Source organism: Onychomys torridus, chromosome 1, assembly GCF_903995425.1.
Source record: "Onychomys torridus chromosome 1, mOncTor1.1, whole genome shotgun sequence".
Classification (NCBI taxonomy): domain Eukaryota; kingdom Metazoa; phylum Chordata; class Mammalia; order Rodentia; family Cricetidae; genus Onychomys; species Onychomys torridus.
Genome location: NC_050443.1, coordinates 112,846,211 through 112,865,316, shown reverse-complemented (window position 1 = coordinate 112,865,316; position 19,106 = coordinate 112,846,211). Strand labels below are relative to the sequence as shown.

At 45.7% G+C, this 19,106-nt stretch overlaps 1 protein-coding gene across 1 annotated transcript in view; it reads right to left on the bottom strand.

Annotated features, from left to right (window-relative positions):
- Dock1 (dedicator of cytokinesis 1) overlaps positions 1 to 19,106 on the bottom strand; it is a 453,773-nt gene that overhangs the window by 82,536 nt on the left and 352,131 nt on the right. Inside the window, exons 33-34 of the mRNA XM_036177592.1 lie at positions 11,637 to 11,695; positions 1,652 to 1,800 (exon numbers count right to left, since the gene is read on the bottom strand). Coding sequence (XP_036033485.1) covers positions 1,652 to 1,800; positions 11,637 to 11,695 — 208 coding nt within the window. The remainder of the gene's footprint in view (positions 1 to 1,651; positions 1,801 to 11,636; positions 11,696 to 19,106) is intronic.

Here is a 19,106-nt window from a genome sequence, read left to right as displayed (position 1 = left end):
TTAATGGCGTTTGATGTTAGTTTCCTGGACTTGTGACATTTATCTATATGAACACTTTTTCTCCCTTTACCAGAGTTTTTAAATTAATAGCAGTTTTCACGTGTCTTTCTTTGTGCTTGGTTCATATGAAATTCAAAAAGTCAGATGAGTCTCATGCCTAGGAGAAGTGTTTTAGATTATAATTTGTACTTTCAACAAGCCTGGAGTGACACAGGAGCCAGGCGTTAGAGGCACCAGCAGTGGAGGCAGGTCAAAGCTTGTAGCAATACTATCAAACAATTTGGCAATAATGTCAAATGGTACAAAAGCATTTTGATTCCAAAATTGCATTTCTGAGTATGTATACGGGGGAAACACTCAATATGATTCAAGCAAGTGCATAGTACACTTATTGGCAGTGGAAACTGAGCGGCCTAGGGCAAAAAAGTCAATCTGTTTCCAGAAGTGTTATTTCTCCATTAAAATCAGATTTAAAAATTACACACACACACACACACACACACACACACACACACACACACACCACATATATATTAATGTATATTTGTATAGATTATATGTGTATGTGATTGGGTATGTATGTGTGGGAGTGCATAGCCCATCTACAGAGGTCAGGAGTGCACAGCCCACCTGCAGAGGCCTGGAATTTTCACAGCCTACCTGCCAAGCCCAGGAGTGCACAGCCTACCTACAGAGGTCAGGAGTGTATAGCCCACCTGCAGAGGCCTGGAATACACAGCCCACCTGCAGAGGTCTGGAGTGCACAGCCCACCTGCAGAGGTCTGAAGTGCACAGCCCACCTGCAGAGGTCTGGAATACACAGCCCACCTGCAGAGGTCTGGAATACACAGCCCATCTGCCAAGCCCAGGAGTGCACAGCCCACCTGCAGAGGTCTGGAGTGCACAGCCCACCTGCAGAGGTCTGAAGTGCACAGCCCACCTGCAGAGGTCTGGAATACGCAGCCCATCTGCCAAGCCCAGGAGTGCACAGCCCACCTACAGAGGTCAGGAGTGCACAGCACACCTGCATAGGTCTAGAGTGCACAGCCTACCTGCAGAGGTCTAGAGTGCACAACCCACCTGCAGAGGCCAAAAGGAGGGTGTTGAATGTCCTGTTCTCAGTCTCCACCTTATTCCCTGAGACAAAACATTTCACTGTACCCAAAGCTCACCTTTTTGGTTAGGCTGGCCAGCCAGCAAGCTCCAAGGACCCATATGTTTCCTGCCCCAACAGTAGTATGTGTCACTATGCTGGGCTAAGGTTTTTGGTTTTTTTTTTGTTTGTTTGTTTTTAAAACAAGTGTTCTAGGGATTCAAACTCAGGTCTTCATGCTTGCACAGAAAATACTCTAAACCCATTAAGCCCTCTTTCCAGTCTCAAGGGACTTTAATATAGGATTTAATGTAAAGCCCATATAAAAACCAGTAAGTGACAGCTAGAAGCCAAGGACCACCCTCCCCAAAGAGGAAGACAGAAGAGGGCAGATTCTTCAGTAAGGATGGTCACAGCCTTTTCTTTGAGGTTCAGAGAACTGTGTGTGTGTGTCTGTCACTTTTAGCTGTAGAACCATCTGTGAGTGCCTTCCAGTTTTGCTTTTTGTTTTTATCTGTCCCTCCAGTCCTCACACTCTTTGCACACTTACATCCTTACCATTTGGAAGCTCCGGGTGGAGTGGAATTCACACTGCATCATGTCGAAGAAGATGGGAATGGTGGCTTTTCGAAGTTCCGTCTCAGGAATCAATGTCATTTCCAATATTGGGCCGACCATTTCCGGGATGAATTTTATCTTATGTTGACCTTTCAACAAAGAAATGTGACATCCATTATTTTTAAAAAGAAAGGGGTGGATTTTCAAAGAGCGTTTAAGAACACAGAACACAGCAGCCCAGACCCTGTGATTTTGAATGGGAGTTTCTATGGCTGTGAACCCGATCTTGCTTGTAAGGAGTTTGAGCACCTTCAGTCATGTGTGGACTGAAGGCTGAGGAGGTGGCTCAGTAGGCAAAACATTTGCCATGTAAGCATGCAGACTGGAGTTCAGAACCCCAGCACCTACATAAAAGCGGGAGAGGCATGGCAGCACTCATCCGGCACATGAGAGGCAGAGACTGGATCCCTGGGGCAGGATGACGAGTCGGCCTAGCCGACACAAGGAGCTGAATTCAGTGAGAGACCCTGCTTCAGTAAATAAAGTAAAGGGCATGGAGAAATGACACCCAAAGTGAACCTATGGTTTCTACATCTGCGGAACACATGAGCATGCCACACCACACCCATATATGCATGCACGCATGCAAAAAAAAAAAAAGTGGATAGAATTCCTAGTGCTACAAGGGAAATGACTTCAAGACACATTCACTTTAAGTCTATTACAGAAGGGCAGGGGGAGTCCAGTCTCCCATCTTAAAGTGGAGTTGAGAAGATTGAATTGTGAGGAAATCATGAGCAAGCAACGAGACACTAGCCTCTACATGTGTCTCAGGTCAGCAAGACAGCACAGTAGGTAAAGGTGCTTGCCACCAAGCCTTGTGACCCCGAGCATGGTCCCATAACCCACATAAAGGTAGAAGGAGAGAGCCAACCCTACAGGACTGGCCTCTCGTCTCCATTCAGACAACATGGCATGGATACCCCTCCCCTTTACCATGCATGCAATATAATAATAATAATAATAATAATAATAATAATAATAATAATAATAATAAAAGAGACTTAAAAACTTGTTAACCGGGCCTGGAGAGATGGCTCAGTGGTTGCTCTTTCAGAGGACCAGGGTTCAATTCCCAGCACCCACATGGCAGCTTACAACTGTTTGTACCTTCAGGTAGAAGGGATCTGGCACACTCTTACAGACATACATGTAGGCAAAAGACCAACGTGCACACAAAATAAATAAAAACTTGTCACCCATAGGCACATCTTGGTCAGTGTGTTTAGTAGTACTATCGTATTCTTTTAGAGCGCTTGTTTTAATGTTTGTTTTGAGAGAAGATCTCCCTATATATTGACCAGACAGGTTGGTTTCACAAGAAGTCAATTATAGCACATAAGTCAAGGACATGATCACCATCTGCTATTCAGTAGACCGAACAGGGGACAGGGGCTGGGAGCACTAGCATCTGACAAGCATGGGAGCTGACACAGGGAAAGTGCAGATGGTGTTCTAGGTCCCTTCTGTCTCCAAGATGGCGTGGAGAGGTGGTACCTCCGTGAACAACACAATGACTTATGAAGCACTCTGAATGGCTGGAGTCAAAGCACACAGAGCCCCTGCTGGGACATGGGACTGCAGAAATTGTAGGGTCTTGTGGTGATATCGTGTTCCCCAAAATATTGTGCACCCTAATAAACTTATCTGGGGTCAGAGAACAGAACAGCCACTAGATACAGAGAAATGTGTCATTCACACCTTTAATCCTAGCCTTCTGGAGGCATGGATCTCTGTGAGTTCAAGACCACACTGGAAATAGCCAGGCATGGTGACGCATGCCTTTAATCCCAGGAAGTGATGGCAGAAAGCAGAAAGGTATATAAGGAGTGAGGACCAGGAACTAGTGCTGGCTAAGCTTTTAGACTTTTAGCAGCAGTTCAGCTGGCTAAGCTTTTAGGCTTTTGAGTAGCACAGTTCAGCTGAGAGGCATCCAGTCTGAGGAAACAGGACCAGCTGAGGAATTGGCAAGGTGAGATAGCTGTGGCTTGTTCTGCTTCTTTGATATTCCAGCATTCACCCCAATACCTGGCTCCAGGTTTGTTTTTATTAATAAGAACTTTTAAGATTCATGCTACAGGGTCTACCACCCCAGGCTGCTGCTTGATAGGGATGCATTTATGTAAAGAACAGCTTTGTTGGGCTAAGGAGATGAAGGGCCTGCCTTGCAAGCATGACAACCTGAGTTCCATCCTCAGAACTTAAAATAATGAAAAGCAAAGGTGCAGTGGAATCCACTTGCATTCCCTGCATTGGGGAGGTGGATTCCTAGTGCTCACTGGCCAGCCAAACCTACTTGGTGAGCTCCAGGCCCCTTTGTGAGTCACTGAATTCAGGACACTTGGGGAATGGCATAGATACATGGTGCTTGAGAACCAGGAAGATGGGGCTGGGGCAGCAGTGGCAAGCCCTAGGCTCACACTCCTGCTGGTGTGTGCTAGAGTGAGACATCCAGGAAGCTTTCTACACAGAGGCAGGGCTGGCTGTGATGGCTAATCTCTGTGGCTAATCAACATCTGGAATTAACGCAAGCAGCTGGGCACACCTGCGAGGGATGTTTCTTGATTAGATTATTTGAAGTGGAAAGACCCAGCCTAAATCTGGGCCACACCTTCTAGTAGCAGTCCATATAAAAGGGCCTGGAAGAAGGAGGCTTTTGCTTTTTGCCTGCTTGCCCTCACTCTTGCTGGCAAGTTCATCTGTTCTGTTGCTGAGGCATTCCTCTGCTGGTATTAGAAGCTGCTTCGTTGAGATTCCAACATAGACTGAAGACCAGCAGCTCTCTAGGTCCTCCCTGGGATACCAGCACGAGACTGGCACTGCTAAGACATCCAGTTTCATGGACTGAACAATTATGGGAGGCTTGGCCTTTGTATCATGAATGGGACTACTCAGACACAGCCTGTAAGCCACTCTAAAATGCATATGTGCATGCACGAGCATGCAAACACACACACACACACACACACACACACACACACACACACACACACACACACACAGTCCTCCTATCAGTTCTGTTCCTTTAGAGGACACTGACTAATACACCCGCTTGCTGAGGGGAGATGGTGAGGTGGGAGTGGTGCTCCTAGGCAGCAGTCTCCCATCTTTCACTTCAGAACTCTTCATCTTCAAGCCCTGCACTGTAACTAGCACTGTCTCGTTCCAGCACGTAACAGGAGGGTGCATGAGAAACGATACGCCTGAGTGAATTATTTGTGACATCGTCTTATTAACACCAGCCAGCTGATCTGGAGTTAATTAATCTTATTAATACTTTGACACAATCGGGAAACACAATACGGAATTTGCTTTTCTTTATGGCTCAACGAACGCAGATTTCTGTCAAGAGAGTCATTAAGCAAATGTGTCTATTATAAATAACCATACATAAGAAAGTAGATCGTTCTCAGAAGCCAGAAGATGTTTTTGTGGAACGGACACGGGTACAAATGTAATCTCTGATAAGGAACCTGAATTTAATTAGAATCCAAATTTCCAACTTTGGCTCAACAGTTAGTACCTTGTCTTGAAGCTGCAATGGTGTGATTCTGCCCATTTCCCTTAATGCTTAGCACTTCTGAAAGGCATGCAAGTGCTGCAAAGTGGTCCCCTGAAAGTGCCATTATATTCAATTTCTCAGGTGACATTTTCCTTGTATTATGCCTAAAAGATGTCAGAGCCAATGCTTCAGAAAACAGGAGATCGTGACAGCAAGTTGTTCATCAACTGCAATCCCGGCCTCATAAAGCCCTCTCTGTCTGTCACTTGCAGCCTTCATTGTCCCAAGCTGGGAAGGCAGAACAAGTGGTGGCAGGGGCAGCCACTGGAAAACTAAGCTACAAAAAGTAAGGGCTTCATCCCCATGGATCATCACCCTTCCTTTTGTTATGGAAAACATACCAGGCTGGAGTAGCCTGAGACCTCTGAGCAGTGACACCTCTGGGGACAGAGCTGTCACAAGTCCATAGTCCCTGAGTTAGTAAGGTGGGTAGGGCTTTCTGATGCTCGTTATTTGTTTGTTTAATTATTTTGGACATCCATATTTTGGGTTTCCCCTGGTGCACATCAAGCTGAAGTCTGATGATGAACCTGGATGGGGGTCAATGAGAGTCAAGGGCACTCCTGTGGGTTTCTTTTCCTTTGGAGAGAAAGGAGGAACAGGCTGATTGTGATGGTTTGAATGAGCAATGTCCCCATAGCTCAGGTATCTGCACACTTGGTTCCTAGTCAGTGGCTCTGTTTGGGAAGATTATGGAACCTTTAGGAGGTGCAGCCTTGCTGGAGGAAGCACGTCACTGGGGGTGGGCTTTGAGAGTGTAGAGCCTTGCTCCATTTCCAGTTTGCTTTCTCTGCTTCCTGGATGTAGATGGGAATATGATCTCTCAGCTTCCCTTTCCAGTGGCCTGCTGCCATGCTTCCTTTGCCATTATGGACTGTCTGTCTGGAACCTTGGGCAACATAGACCGATTCTTCTCTAAATTGCTTTTGGTCATTGTGCTTTACGACGGGAACAGATAAGTACCCGAGACTCTAACAACCATGGTGCAAGGCAGACATTCTACCTTCGCTCTCCTAGTTGTATTCTCTACCCATTTAAGACCTGCCTGGAGTTTCTATTCTAGTGACAGGATGTAGTGCTAACTCCTCTGAAAGCGACACCTGGCTTTCTCTGGAAGTCAGGCATTTCCCAGTCTGTACCTTCCCAAGGATTTGGATGTTCACCTTGACACCTTAGATGTTCAGGAATAACATCTGTGCACACACAAGGACCACACACAGAACCTCCTAGCACCTTCTGCTAGGGTCTATCGTGCTGTATCCAGGTTTAATGAAAAACAGCCAGTTTACACATTCCCCAAAAACACCAGTGAAGGGTATCCTTGCATGAAAAATAGCCCAAGCCAATAAGGTCCAAACAATGCTTCTCTGTGAGCACTTTTGTTCCAGCCACATGGGTTCAGGGAGCATGTCATGTGCTGGTTCCTGAGAGCTGGATGTAATAAACAAAGTAGATAGTGGGACCAAGGCAAGAGGGAGATGAGGCAGCCCTGCATGCTGCCTCAATCAGCTTCCATGAATAACAGGAGAGTTGGGTAAATGAACACATTTTCTCCTACTTTTCTTTCGGAAGAGTATGTTTATGACTTTCTCTTTTACATGCTGAGTTTTGGGAAGAAAAGGCCTGTTGCCCTGTCCCACCCAGCAGGGCTGCTGCGGCACCTCTGTGTGAGACACCCGTCTCCAAAGACCCCACACAGCACTGGAAGGGCAGAGGGAAGGCATCCTGTGCTGCGGTGGAGTGACAGGTGACTAATTCTAAGGTGAGGAACACATCTGATGCGACTTCTATTTTTATTTTCTTGGCAGAACTGGCTGTATGTGCCTGCCAACATATTCCCAAACCTGAGCCCATTGGAAAGAAAGAAAATAGGAAGCTCTGTGGAAAATAGGTTGTGCACATCCTGGGAAATCATGATGGGCTGCTATGAGTTTGGAGAGCTGTGACCTGCATAGCGCTATTGGCAGGCAGGCGTGAAAGCTGGAGAACCGCAGCAGGGCAGGTTCTTGCTGGCTATGATCACCCACCAAGTGGTTCTTACAGCCTGAGTGGGGAAGATCCCAGGAGGAGCAAAGGGCTTATTATTTGTTAAAACGAAAACAAAAACAAACAAAATCCCATGAAATTCTGTTATTTGCCTAGCAGTAGTCCTTTCTTGTAGATTACAAATCTCTGCTCTTTAACTGGCCAAGGTCATGGCTTCCTTTGGATCTCCTGCTTGTTCTCATGCCCAAGTTGATGTCTGCTGTTGATGAGCAAGCTTTGAAACACTCAGGTGTTAGTCAGATGTTCGCACTAGTGAGTGACAATACGGGGTCGGGGAGGGGGCTGCTCCTTCTCAGTTAGCTTCGTTTTTTTGGCATGGTGCATCAAGTCTCTATTGCTAGGCTCATCTTATTAGAACATGACAGGTAATGTCTACCACTCTGTGACAGAATAGAAAAGGCTGAGACTGCAGCCTCCCAAGGAGGCTCTGTGGAGAACCTCACTCTTCCCAAAGCCCATCTTTCCTTCCTTCATGGCTGTCATGGCAAATGTCATGGAAGGAAATGGAGCCAGGTTCAAGGTCAACCTCTGGAGCTTGGGAGGTGCCATTGACAATACTTAAAGGTGAACATGTAGTCTGGCTGCTGGAGGAGGGAGAGACATCTTTAGAGATGCAGCTATGGGCAAGGTGCACATGGCTCCTGGAAATCATCCTTACTCATGCTTCTGTAAGAGCCTTAATGGAATTCATTGTGTAACCCATAGAAGGTAAAAAATGGGCATAAACGTGTGTGAGGGGGCACAGAAGGGTATTAGTGGAAGTGAGAGGGAAAAAGAGAGGGTAGTAGGAGTGAATATTTTCAAAAAGACATGTATATGTATAGAACAATAAACCCATTATTATATAATTGAGATATTAAAATAAAACTTTAAAAATAAAAGCACAAAGATCAGGGTCAGTGTTAAAAATATAAGACAGAGAAACATACTAAGGTTACTGCTAAAAGCAAAAGAAAACAAAAACACAACTCTTAAAAAAAGTTAAGACACAAATTGAAAGAACAAGAAGACCCATTGGTTAGGATTATCTTTTGCCACCTGGAGCCAGAGCTCAGTACTGAAGTTTCCTTAGTTCCAACGAGTGATTCTGTCACTGCAGGGCCTCAGCTGGGGATGCCTAAGACAGCAGCCACTGCTTGGCAAGGAAGAAGAGGGCACCTCATTGTACACTGATCCCTCAGACCTCTGCTTGGGTGACCTAAGGATCTCTTTTCTCTTTTTTTTGCTGGACTAGAGACTGAGTCCAGGGCCTTGGGCATGCAAGCCTATGTCCAGAGGAGCCAAAGGGACAGATTCACAGTGCAGCCTGCCAATTGGAACAGAACTCATGTATCTCCTTTGTGAATGGTGGGCCTAGAGGGGATCTGGACTCCCTGTCATTTGGCGAAGAACTACAGTGTAAGCCATCCATCTCCAGGCTTCTTTGCCTCTCCTTATTCTCCTTCTTAGAGGCTAACACATTGTTTCCTGTCTGGCATGAATCTGGCCAATAGGCTTTCCAGGTCAAGTGACATATATATCTGTCAGCATGTAATTTTGAGAAGGAACAGAGGAAAATTGGTTAAGAAGACCCATGGATGGCCTCTTGCCTGTTCCAACAGCCTCAAATCTCACTACAGAGCTCATCCTATGTACATGTCACAGGGTTATTTGGCTTCTGGATTGGAAATCTGAAAAATCCTACCCAGTCCCCATAATGTATAAACTAGATTGCTGAATGAGGGAAGTACAGAAGTCACATGACAGAGGTCACAGGGGCAAGGCAGGGCAGGGCAGAAAGAAAACAGTATGACTTAACAAACTACCCACTCCATCCTTGGGTTCCTCTGCCACCTCAGAGATGACAGGAAGTCAGGAAGAGCAGGAGCATTCCTGTAGGGTCCATGTTGCAGAGATCAGCAGGCTGGAATGCCCAAGAGCTAGGCTTTAGGTCCTCTAAATACAGCTTGCTATGGTCAGGTTAAAGTCTTACAGAGAGTATTCCTGAAGGGTCCTCAGCCTGCTCCAATTCTGATACTCAATACACATGAGATGGTACAGGTTCTGCATGTACACATGAGATAGTTCAGGTTCTGCATATACAGCAGACACAGTGCCTGACAGCTCTGTACCTCTACCAGGGAAAGTCTATCCTGCAGCCCTAGGCCTAGAAGCTGAGCTGGGATCCCAAGTGAAACACTTATGCTAGAGGCATTACCTATAGAGTAATATTGCCTATAGAGTAATACCACCTATAGAGTTTCTCACAGTCTCATTTTCCCAGGTGTCTCATATTTCTATTCCAGGTAAAGACCCACTCGAGAAACCAAAACCCAAACCAAAATATCTAGCCAGGTGTGGTGGCACACATTGGCAAACCCAACTCTCAGGAAGCTGAGGCAGTCTAGAGTGGAGTTCATGGTAAGACTCTTATCTCAAAACTCAACAATAACAACAAAAAGAAAAAAGAGAAAGAGCTCTATTTTTTTTCATCTAAGCAGAAAGAAACAGAACACTGGGGAAGTCTGACCTCCCTTGCAGATGAGACAGGATTTCCCTTCCCACATCTGACAACACTGAGGAGCTTGAAAGGGCAAGGAGTCAAAGGGACAATGAGAATCTTGTTCAGGTTGCCAAGAGGTCACTTTGATCCTGCTGATCATAGTGACAGGTGCAGCCCTGCAAAGTCTGCTCCTGCCTGTCACAGCGTGTCCAGGTGTGTGATGGAGTCCAGTAGCACACTTCTATCAAAAGCCATGCTTTGCCTTTGTCTTTCTAGCCACACTTTTCAGGTACTATGCTGATTCTGATGATCTCAGGTACCTGGGCAACCCCTCCATGGTCTGGGACACTTTGATGAGTGAGTGTAGCAGGCAGATGGCAATAAGGACCTAGTATCATGACCAGGCTCCCAGTAGGAACATTAAAGACAGAAGTCAAGTTCTTCTTTGTCATCAATCTTTAAGAAACGTATCTATGAGAAAAACATGTCCTATAGGTTTTAAAAATAATTTTATCACCTTTATGTATCTTTAATATTTTGTTTTTATGTATATGGGTGTTCTGCCTGCATGTATATCTGCATATCACATGCATACAGTTCCTGAGGAGGAAGGAAGAGAGTGTTGGACCCCTGGGATTGGAGTTATAGATAGTTGTGAGCCATCATGTGGTGTTGGGACCCAAAAGCAGGTCTTTTGAAAGATTAGCCAATGTTCTTAACCACTGAGTCATCTTTCTAGCCCCCATTTATTACGCTGTGTGTGTGTGTGTGTGTGTGTGTGTGTGTGTGTGTGTGTGTGTTAGCAAGCATAAGCATGCATGCACATTTGTGTGCAAATGCATCCTAGCATAGGCAGAGGAAAACTTGCAGGGCTTGGTTCTCTTTAACCACATGAGTCTTAGGATCAAATTCAGGTCATCAGGTCTGTTGGGAAGTTCCTTTAGCCACAAAGTCATCTTACTATGTTAAGAGTACAATAGAGAATTCCTTATTCTGAATGATGAAATGCCCTGGGAACATAGTGTTAATGAGTTAATTTCTGGATAATGTTATCTTCGGTTTATATTATCATTAAACAGATCTCTCACTGCTTTGATCACACCAGCACACCATGCTACCACCACCTGGTGGCAGGGTAAGCAAATGCAGAGTTTGAATACATGAATAAACCTTTTAGAAGGTAGATTCTGCGCAACTGAACACAAATGTCACGGTCTGGTAAATAACTTACAGCAAATATAACGGTAAGCAGAGCAGTACTTAGGAACCACAGCACTCCAAGCTGTGTGTCTACCTGATACCAGAGTGTGCTTTCTTGATTTCCTTATTTGCCACAGGAATACATTCTTCACTCGCTTTAATCTGTTTTCCTTACTGAAAATGGAACTAAGCAAGGAACAGCGATTGCTATCCCAGGAAGAGAAGGAATTAAGGTCGTTGAGATATCCCAAAGGGGCTGGGAAGATGGCTTGGTTTATAAAGTACCTGCCTTGCATCCATGAGGAGGACCTGACTTCAAACCCAGAACCATATAAAACAAATCTAGGCAAGGCGGCTCCCCAGTGCTGGGGAGGCGGAGACAAGTGGATCCCTAGGGCCTGGTAAGCGGGCACCTTGTCAACTTGGCAAGTTATAAGTGGATGAGAGATCCTGCTCTAAAATCAGGTAGACACTCCTAATGAACCAAGGCTAAACTATGGCTTACACACACACACACACACACACACACACACACACACACACTGTATTAACATTTAAAAAATGGGGCCAATGTCACAACAAAGAGGGAAGTCAAGGTGCTCACTCCATCTCCAAGATGATGTCCAGCTACTCACCCAGGTTGTACCACATGTCTCTTATCTCGAAGCCAATCTGCCTCCTCATGTCTCCGTACCTAGAAACCAGGGAAGGAAATATGCCATGTCAGTCTTCAGAGCCTCCAGAAATCAAACTCCATGCTTCCATCATGTACTCAGATGAAGGCTATGTCAGAATTCCAACTACATCTGCTAGCAGCAGCAGGATTTCAAGGCAGGCTCCAGGTGGGAATCAGGCACGTCCCAGATGACAGTGCATCCCTGAGAGAGCACAGACAAGCTGTGAAGAACAGCCAAAGCATCTTGTGTTCTTCAGTCACATGGCTCCTGGGCCTAAGGGAGTTTGTTTTTCCACGCATGCTGCTGTTAGCACATCCAGGCACCCATGAGCATCCTGTCTACAGAGGCAGCAACCTCCCCACAGGAAAACAAAACCCTAGAGTTGGGGAAGGCTGCTTCCAAATTCTCCCCATTCTTCTGTATCATTTCAAATGTAAGCAAGAGCTTAACACCCAAATATGTCAACAAACATTCCACTGGTTTTTGTTTATCTGGGAAAATAAATGCTAATTTTCCTCCCGGTGGGCGAAGAGAGGAGGTGTACATTTCATGAGTAAACAGAATTTGATGCTTCAGAAGATAAACCTTTATTAGTTTGTGAGCAATTTAACTTTTTTCTTTTAGTGCCTAAGGAAAAAGCTGATTATATTAAAAATAATAATTTGCAAAATTATCATACAGCACTGCAGCCGAGCAGCTGCATCGTCAAGCTCGCTCCGTTCGTTCGTCCTTGTGCCGGCTGAGGCGCCGAGGAAAGCTGATCACAGATGATGGTGTCCTGGCTCTTCAGGCAAGCATCCTGGCTGTAAAATCAACAACTCCCAGCTGGCAGCCACCTTATTAAAGTCTCTGGTGCCCTAAGCACCTGCCTGTCACTCACAGCAGAAGGGTTACAGTGGCATGCTCATCTCAGCAGTGGAGAAAGAATATAATCCAAACTACGTACACATGCTTTCTCTAGGAAGGATCTGGCATATATACATACATAGGCATATGTATGTATGCTTTATACACTGCTCCTTTCCATATATATACATATATATATATATATATATATATATATATATATGTACACATATGTATGTACACATTCTTCTCCATATTATATACATATGTAAAGAAAATAGAAAGTGGGTTATGAGGGGTGATGAGATTTAAAGGGAGGGAAAATAAGAGTTGGTAATGGTATATATAAGGTTAAAAAAATAGAAGGGGGACTGGATTGTGGGTAGGAAGGAAATCAAAGGAGGGGTTTTGGGGAAGAGCATTGAGGGTGGATTAAGAACAAACTGTAATGATTGTGTGTGTGTGTGTGTGTGGTCACAAACCCATTACTTTGTATGATAACTAATATGTATGTGTGTGATGTTTATCCTTTCCTGGTCCCCAGCCATGGAGTGTAGGACATCCAGGTGTAGGTGGAATAACAGAGCTGGGAGGTCAGCTACTTCCTCTCAGGCTAAGCTGGGAACTACAGACCCAGCCCAGCAAGCCGGTGAGCGCTGACAGGTGTTCTCAGTAAATCAGGGGCTCTCAGCCAGCAGTGGATTCACGGTCAAGGTCAAGAGGAGTCACTCCCTCGGCGATGGGAAGCCCAAGCCAGCCAGTAAGACCACCACCAGCAAAGCCTGTGGGTCTGGGGTCCTGGGTGACAGGGAGATACCGTTCCATGTTTGACTATCCCTTCAAATTGCTCAAGTGTTCTGGGACCTGAACACATTAAGTTGTCCATCATTTTGAGGTTTCTCAGGAGCCACTGCCACCCGGACCTGGGCAAGGTGCAGTTGGCATCATGGTAACATGGCAACTTGGCATCTTATGGTATCTATCAGGGGGAGAGGAATCACATTCAGACCCAGCCCTATTTTTTTTTAAATTAATGGACTCATTAATCTATTATGACTATTAATGGGTTAATAGTCACTTCCAGCTACAAGGCCTCAGAGAAGACTGGGACATACAGCATTATGGCCGGTAGCTACACAGCATAAACACCCTCAGCTCTCTACCCCTATGATCATGTGTTCATACCCTCACTCCACTAATGATGCCAGTGGTACCAAAAGGGGCATCATTAACTCTGCCTTTGAACATGTTGCATCCAGGCTAAGGGGAGGATTTCTTCTCAAAACACACGAATGTCTAACAGTAGGCTTCATGGGTGTCTCTGTTTCTCTGCCCTCAACTCAACTTTCTCTCTACTGATTACAATTCTAATAGTTTAAAGGAAGCTCTGGGATTTATTTTACCAGCAGCAGGTTTAACATTTGTGACTCCGGGTGGTGACCTGCCTTTCTCCAGCTGTGTTGGAAATGAAGAGTTCTGTGCCTACTAGTCAGCACATGCCTTGCTGAAGGACAGCGAGGATCACAGGTTTCCTCTCTCGATACTGCTTTCTGGACTCAGGTGATGATTTGGCATGGCAGTATTTGAGAGCCAGGGGGGCCGGCAGTAATCAGAGTAGGGGATTCTCATGAGAGCCAGGACTATAGCACAAGGAGCTGAAAATACTGTTTAACAGTCAAATAGGACAAGATGCCTGGAAACCCAGACAAGGAAGAGGGAGCCTCATGGTGGAGGGCAGGACTGGAGTTCCCCGGCAGCAGGCTTGATCCTTCCTTTACATTTAATGAGAAGGTAGAGCTGATGAATCTATGCACACTTCCTAGTAATTCCCAAGGGGAGCAGTGGCTGTCTTCACTTGGAAGGGAAAGATGATGATAATTGAGAGTGTCTTGTTGAAGCTCATTTCCTGGAGGCAGGCCTCAGAGCTGGGGGCAACCATGGAGATCACAGTTAAGTAGCTCTCTCACAGTGTAGAGTTAGGGAGCTGGCCCAAATCCCGAGGGGAGAAGCTGGATGAACTGGCGTGGATTACAGTGCAAAGAGAGAAGAGAGTCCAAGTCCTCAGATCACAAGCCCACATTGTCCCCTGCACTGCGCACACTCCTGGGACCGGGCGTCGCATCTCCTTCCAAAGTGCTTCCATCTCATATCACCAACACAGTGCCGTGCCGCTCTTCCAACAAGGAACCCAGGACTCACGGGGCCCAGCAGATGAGCCTAGCCCTACCAAGTCGTAAGGACAAAGAGCTGGAGTGACCTCCCTCCTGTGTGTTCACCCACCAAGTGAGCATAAGGAAGTTGGCTTGAGAGGGAGCCCTCCCTAGTCCAGGAAGCTCTAAGTTTCTACATTCAGGCTTAATGCTAGCACGTGGACTCCTGTATCTTTAAACCAAGAAGAGAGAATTACATCCACCACATTCAGCCCTCCTAAGGGATAAAGCAACCAGATCCCAGATCTAAGCACAGCTGGGCAAAGACCTGGGTCCTCTGGTCCCCACTTTCTTTCACAGCGTAGGGAAACAACTCCTGAATGGTGACAGTGGTCCTCACTCTGTCCCAGCCAACACTCTAGTGAGGAGATGCTGCAATTTAAAGGGCTTGCCTTAACCACAGCAGCTCTCTCATGGCTGCAAGGGCCAGTAGGCTGATTCATTTACTGAGAACTCCAACAAGACCCACAGGCCTCGGGAGACATACGTCATGATAGGAAAGGCAGACTTCAACTCCAGAATCACACAGGTTATCTACATATCTCATACCCATCATTCCTGTCAGTTGTGGCCTTACTTGGAATAGGATCTGTACGATATAACCTAGATGCAATGAAGCCGCAATGGAGTAGAGTGGGTCCTGAATGCAAGAAGTGCTGTTCCTATGAGAAGGGCACACTAAGTCACAGACATAGAAGGAAGATAGGAAAAGATCTGGAGACGAGCAGAGAGTAGAGTGGCAACACAGGCTAGGGGATGCTGAGGACGGGGGACAGCCAGCGGAAGTGAATAGAACCTCCCCCAGCGGAAGAACCTACACCATCGCATCTGGATTTCAGACTTCCGCGTATCTGGCCCAGTCAATAATTAGAATCTAGAACCTGAAAAATGCTTTTCTAAGGAGAGAATAAACCAAGAATACTACAACCGAGGTTGGAGGGGGCTCTGACATGGGATGTGTGGGTCTAGAAATCTAAACTAGACAAGGAACCAGGTTGGAGGGGCAGAAGCAAGCCTAGAATGGAGTTCTAGGGGAGAAGGAGATGGAGTTCTTGAAGATGGAGTGCTGTGATTTGGACACTGTTGTCCCCAAAGGTTCATGTGCTGCAAGTCTGGTCTCCAAGGTAATAGGACAGAGAGGATGGCAGACACTAAGACATCTAGATGTGGTTATATCATAAGAATACTGCCTTCGGGGATAGATAAATGTCTTTCAAGAGACTGGCTTGGTTCTCTTAAGATTGTGTTAGTCAGATCTCTTGAGAGTGAACTAGATCTCGCAGGACAGAGTTAGGTCTCCAAGAATAGATTAGTCATGGGGAGAGCATGTATTTATAAAGCAAATCTGCCTGTTTCTCTCTCAGGAACACTCCTCCTCTGTACTCCTTGCTCTCCCTCTTCACTACCATGCTGTTAGGCAGCACGAGGCTCGTTAGCAGAAGCTGGGAACACGCTGGCCTCATGTCCTTCAAGTCTCTTACCTCCAAGATGATGAGCTAATGGCAACCCTTTACAAAGCAACCAAACTCTGTGTGAGTGACCATGACATGGGTGAAGAACAACAGCATTGAACTTGGGGACAGCGATCAAAGGCACTAAGTGTCCCATCCTAATTTAGTGCCATGTCCCTTGGTCAGAGGTTCTGGAGGAATATTCAGTATCTGTGGCCAGAGTGCCAAAGGGTGGATGGTTAGGACAGGAGAGAGAGGAAGGAGGGCCACCAAGAAGTGGGCTCATGGGTAGGATGAGGCATTTCTGTCTTAATGAAAAACAAAACAAAACAAAGAAACAAAAATCCACAATAGGTAGGAGGAGATGACACCACTGGGAATGAGCCTGGTTTGATTCAAGGGTGATGTGAGCATTCTGCCTGTGTTAAGCTTTACTATGCTCCTCAGGACAAGGTCTCATCAATATATCTAATTAGCTTTGCCAACACAAAGGTGACAGTGCTGCTGCTGCTCATGAAGCTTGTTTCCCTGGGTCTCCCTCTAATCCTCAATGTGAATTTACTTGGAATAATTTGAATCTTTTGGAAACAATAGTTAGCACGAGGCTTGAATCGATTGTATTCTGCAATACAGAATCCTACCTTCTGATTAGACTATGCTGTAACATCACATTTATCTCTTTATAGCTTCCCTCAAAATCCCATCTCTAGTTCGGTATCTTAGAAGCCAGTGTCTGATGAAATGGGGATAGTTTTGTTATTGTGATGTTTTGGTCCAGCTGCCAAACATGTCCTCTTAGGAGGTAATAGATTTCACAAGGGAAAATAAGGGTAAGTAAAAGAGTTGGGCTTGTCCAGTCAATTGTCCCCTCCCCCTGCTGTGAAGCCTTTGAAAGAGGGAGTCTCTTATAAATACTTGGAAAAGCATTGTGCTTTGTGACATACTTCTTTAATCCCAGCACTCCAGAGGCAGAGGCAGAGGCAGAAGGATCTCTGTGCCTTGAAGCTGGCCTGATGTACATAGTGAGTTCCAGGACAGTCAGAGCTATGTAGAAAGACCCTGTCTCAGACAAAAATAACAAAACAAACAAAAACATTCAAAAGCAATTCACAAATCCTTTCTATTTCAGAACAAAGTTGGCTCCTGAGCATGGAGCTCTCTTGTAGTCATGTGACGTTAATGTTGTCTAAATGGCTATGAATTTAAAGTTAACTCTTCTGCTTTGTATTTATATTTCCTCAACCCCAATAATGTAAGACGCTTGGGGAAAGTAGGTGATAGTCCAAAGCAGCATTCTCCTGATGTCTGTCGCTGGGAGTCACTAGCACCAAGGATATGTTCAGGTGAAATAATGGCATTTTATTATGGAGTTTGATTCCTTGTAGTTCTTTACTTTGGGAGTTACAAGCAAATCTTCCTCTTATACTGGGGTTGATATACTCAGTTCTGAGCATGGTGTATCTTGTTCTTCTTTTGTGTGTGTGTTTTATTCCCAGGTACTTAAGGCATGAATAAGTAGATCTTCTGCTTCCAGAAATCTCTACTTTTCTGAGCCATGGTGAAGTAGACCAGGCAGGAAAAAAAAAAAAAAAAAGACAGAGGTTGTCCACTCAGATGTGTCCTAGAGAAGCTGACAGGCCAGGCACAGACAGTCTCGAGAGCATGAGTTGGAGGATCTAAGTCTACCTCAGACCCAAGGCTTTCCTCCAGACATAGTTAAACATATGCATTGTGCCCCAAGTACCTAAGATCAGCTACTACCTCGGGCTGCTAGGGCTAACTCCATATCATTTCCCTGCATGCTCTGCTCTCTGAGGAGCCAGCCCTTACCACGCCTTTACACTTCCAAGTCAGTGTACCTCTTTGCTAGATCGGGCCATGCCCTTTGGGGTGCCATGTCAGTCAAATAGGCAGACAGCTCAGCTTCCACCTAACCCTTGTCTGAAGTCCACACTACTCGGTAGCTTCTGCTCCCTAGGCTGTGCCTTCCAGGCCAGCCTCCAGTTTTCAAGGCCCTGGTGACCACCTTATGCTCTCCTGACTCCATTCACTGATTTAGCTTAGCTTTCCACTAGACAATGAATGTCTTCACCTTGGGATCTACTTTCTCTCCTTCCCCTGCATCAGGACCATACTTGCCTGAGCATAGAAGAGGCTTAATCCTTTTCCACTAAATAAACTACAGAGATGATATCTAGGTGCTCAATTCACCCAGTAAATTAAAGAGTTTGGGCAGGACACCCTGAGATACGTCTTAAGCCATTTGCTTCTTAAGAATAATGTACTATGAAGCGATAAGTTCTATAAAAAGGCACAATTATCATGAACATTGGTGACACCCTGCATGATGCTGATGTCTCTTAGGCTTATAAGTCATGTTGGGGAGCACACTGTGCCCTCAGTGGCCAGTTACTGCCACATATAGTCTGTGGCCGAGTGAGGCCCAAATACCTCATGGGAGTTTACAAAGACAACTTCTAACATGGTCAAGCTTTTACCCTGAGAAATCCTTGAGAACACAGAGGCACAGCTCCAGAGTCTTGTTATTGTGTCTAAGAGAGACAGGAAAGCCTGATCCAGAGGCACTGTGGGATCTGGAAAGGCAGACACCAGATGGCTATGTTTGATTTCCTTTGGCTTTGTGGCCTTCAAATCCATAGAACAAAGACTTTCTCTGGAGAATGGGGTCCTGCTAAAGCAATCACGGTGGCTGCTCTAGTTTAAACTGTTAACACAGCAACATGAGGAGAAGCCAGCACAGAGCTACCACTAGGTCTCCACAGTGCTTGGCATCAAGGCCTCCAGAAGAAGCATTTAATTTAAAAGCACCTCTCCTCCAGTAGGCATCTGCGGTGGTTTGAATGAAAATGGCCTCCAAAGGGAGGGGCGCTATTAGGAGGTGTGGCCCTGTCAGAGGCAGT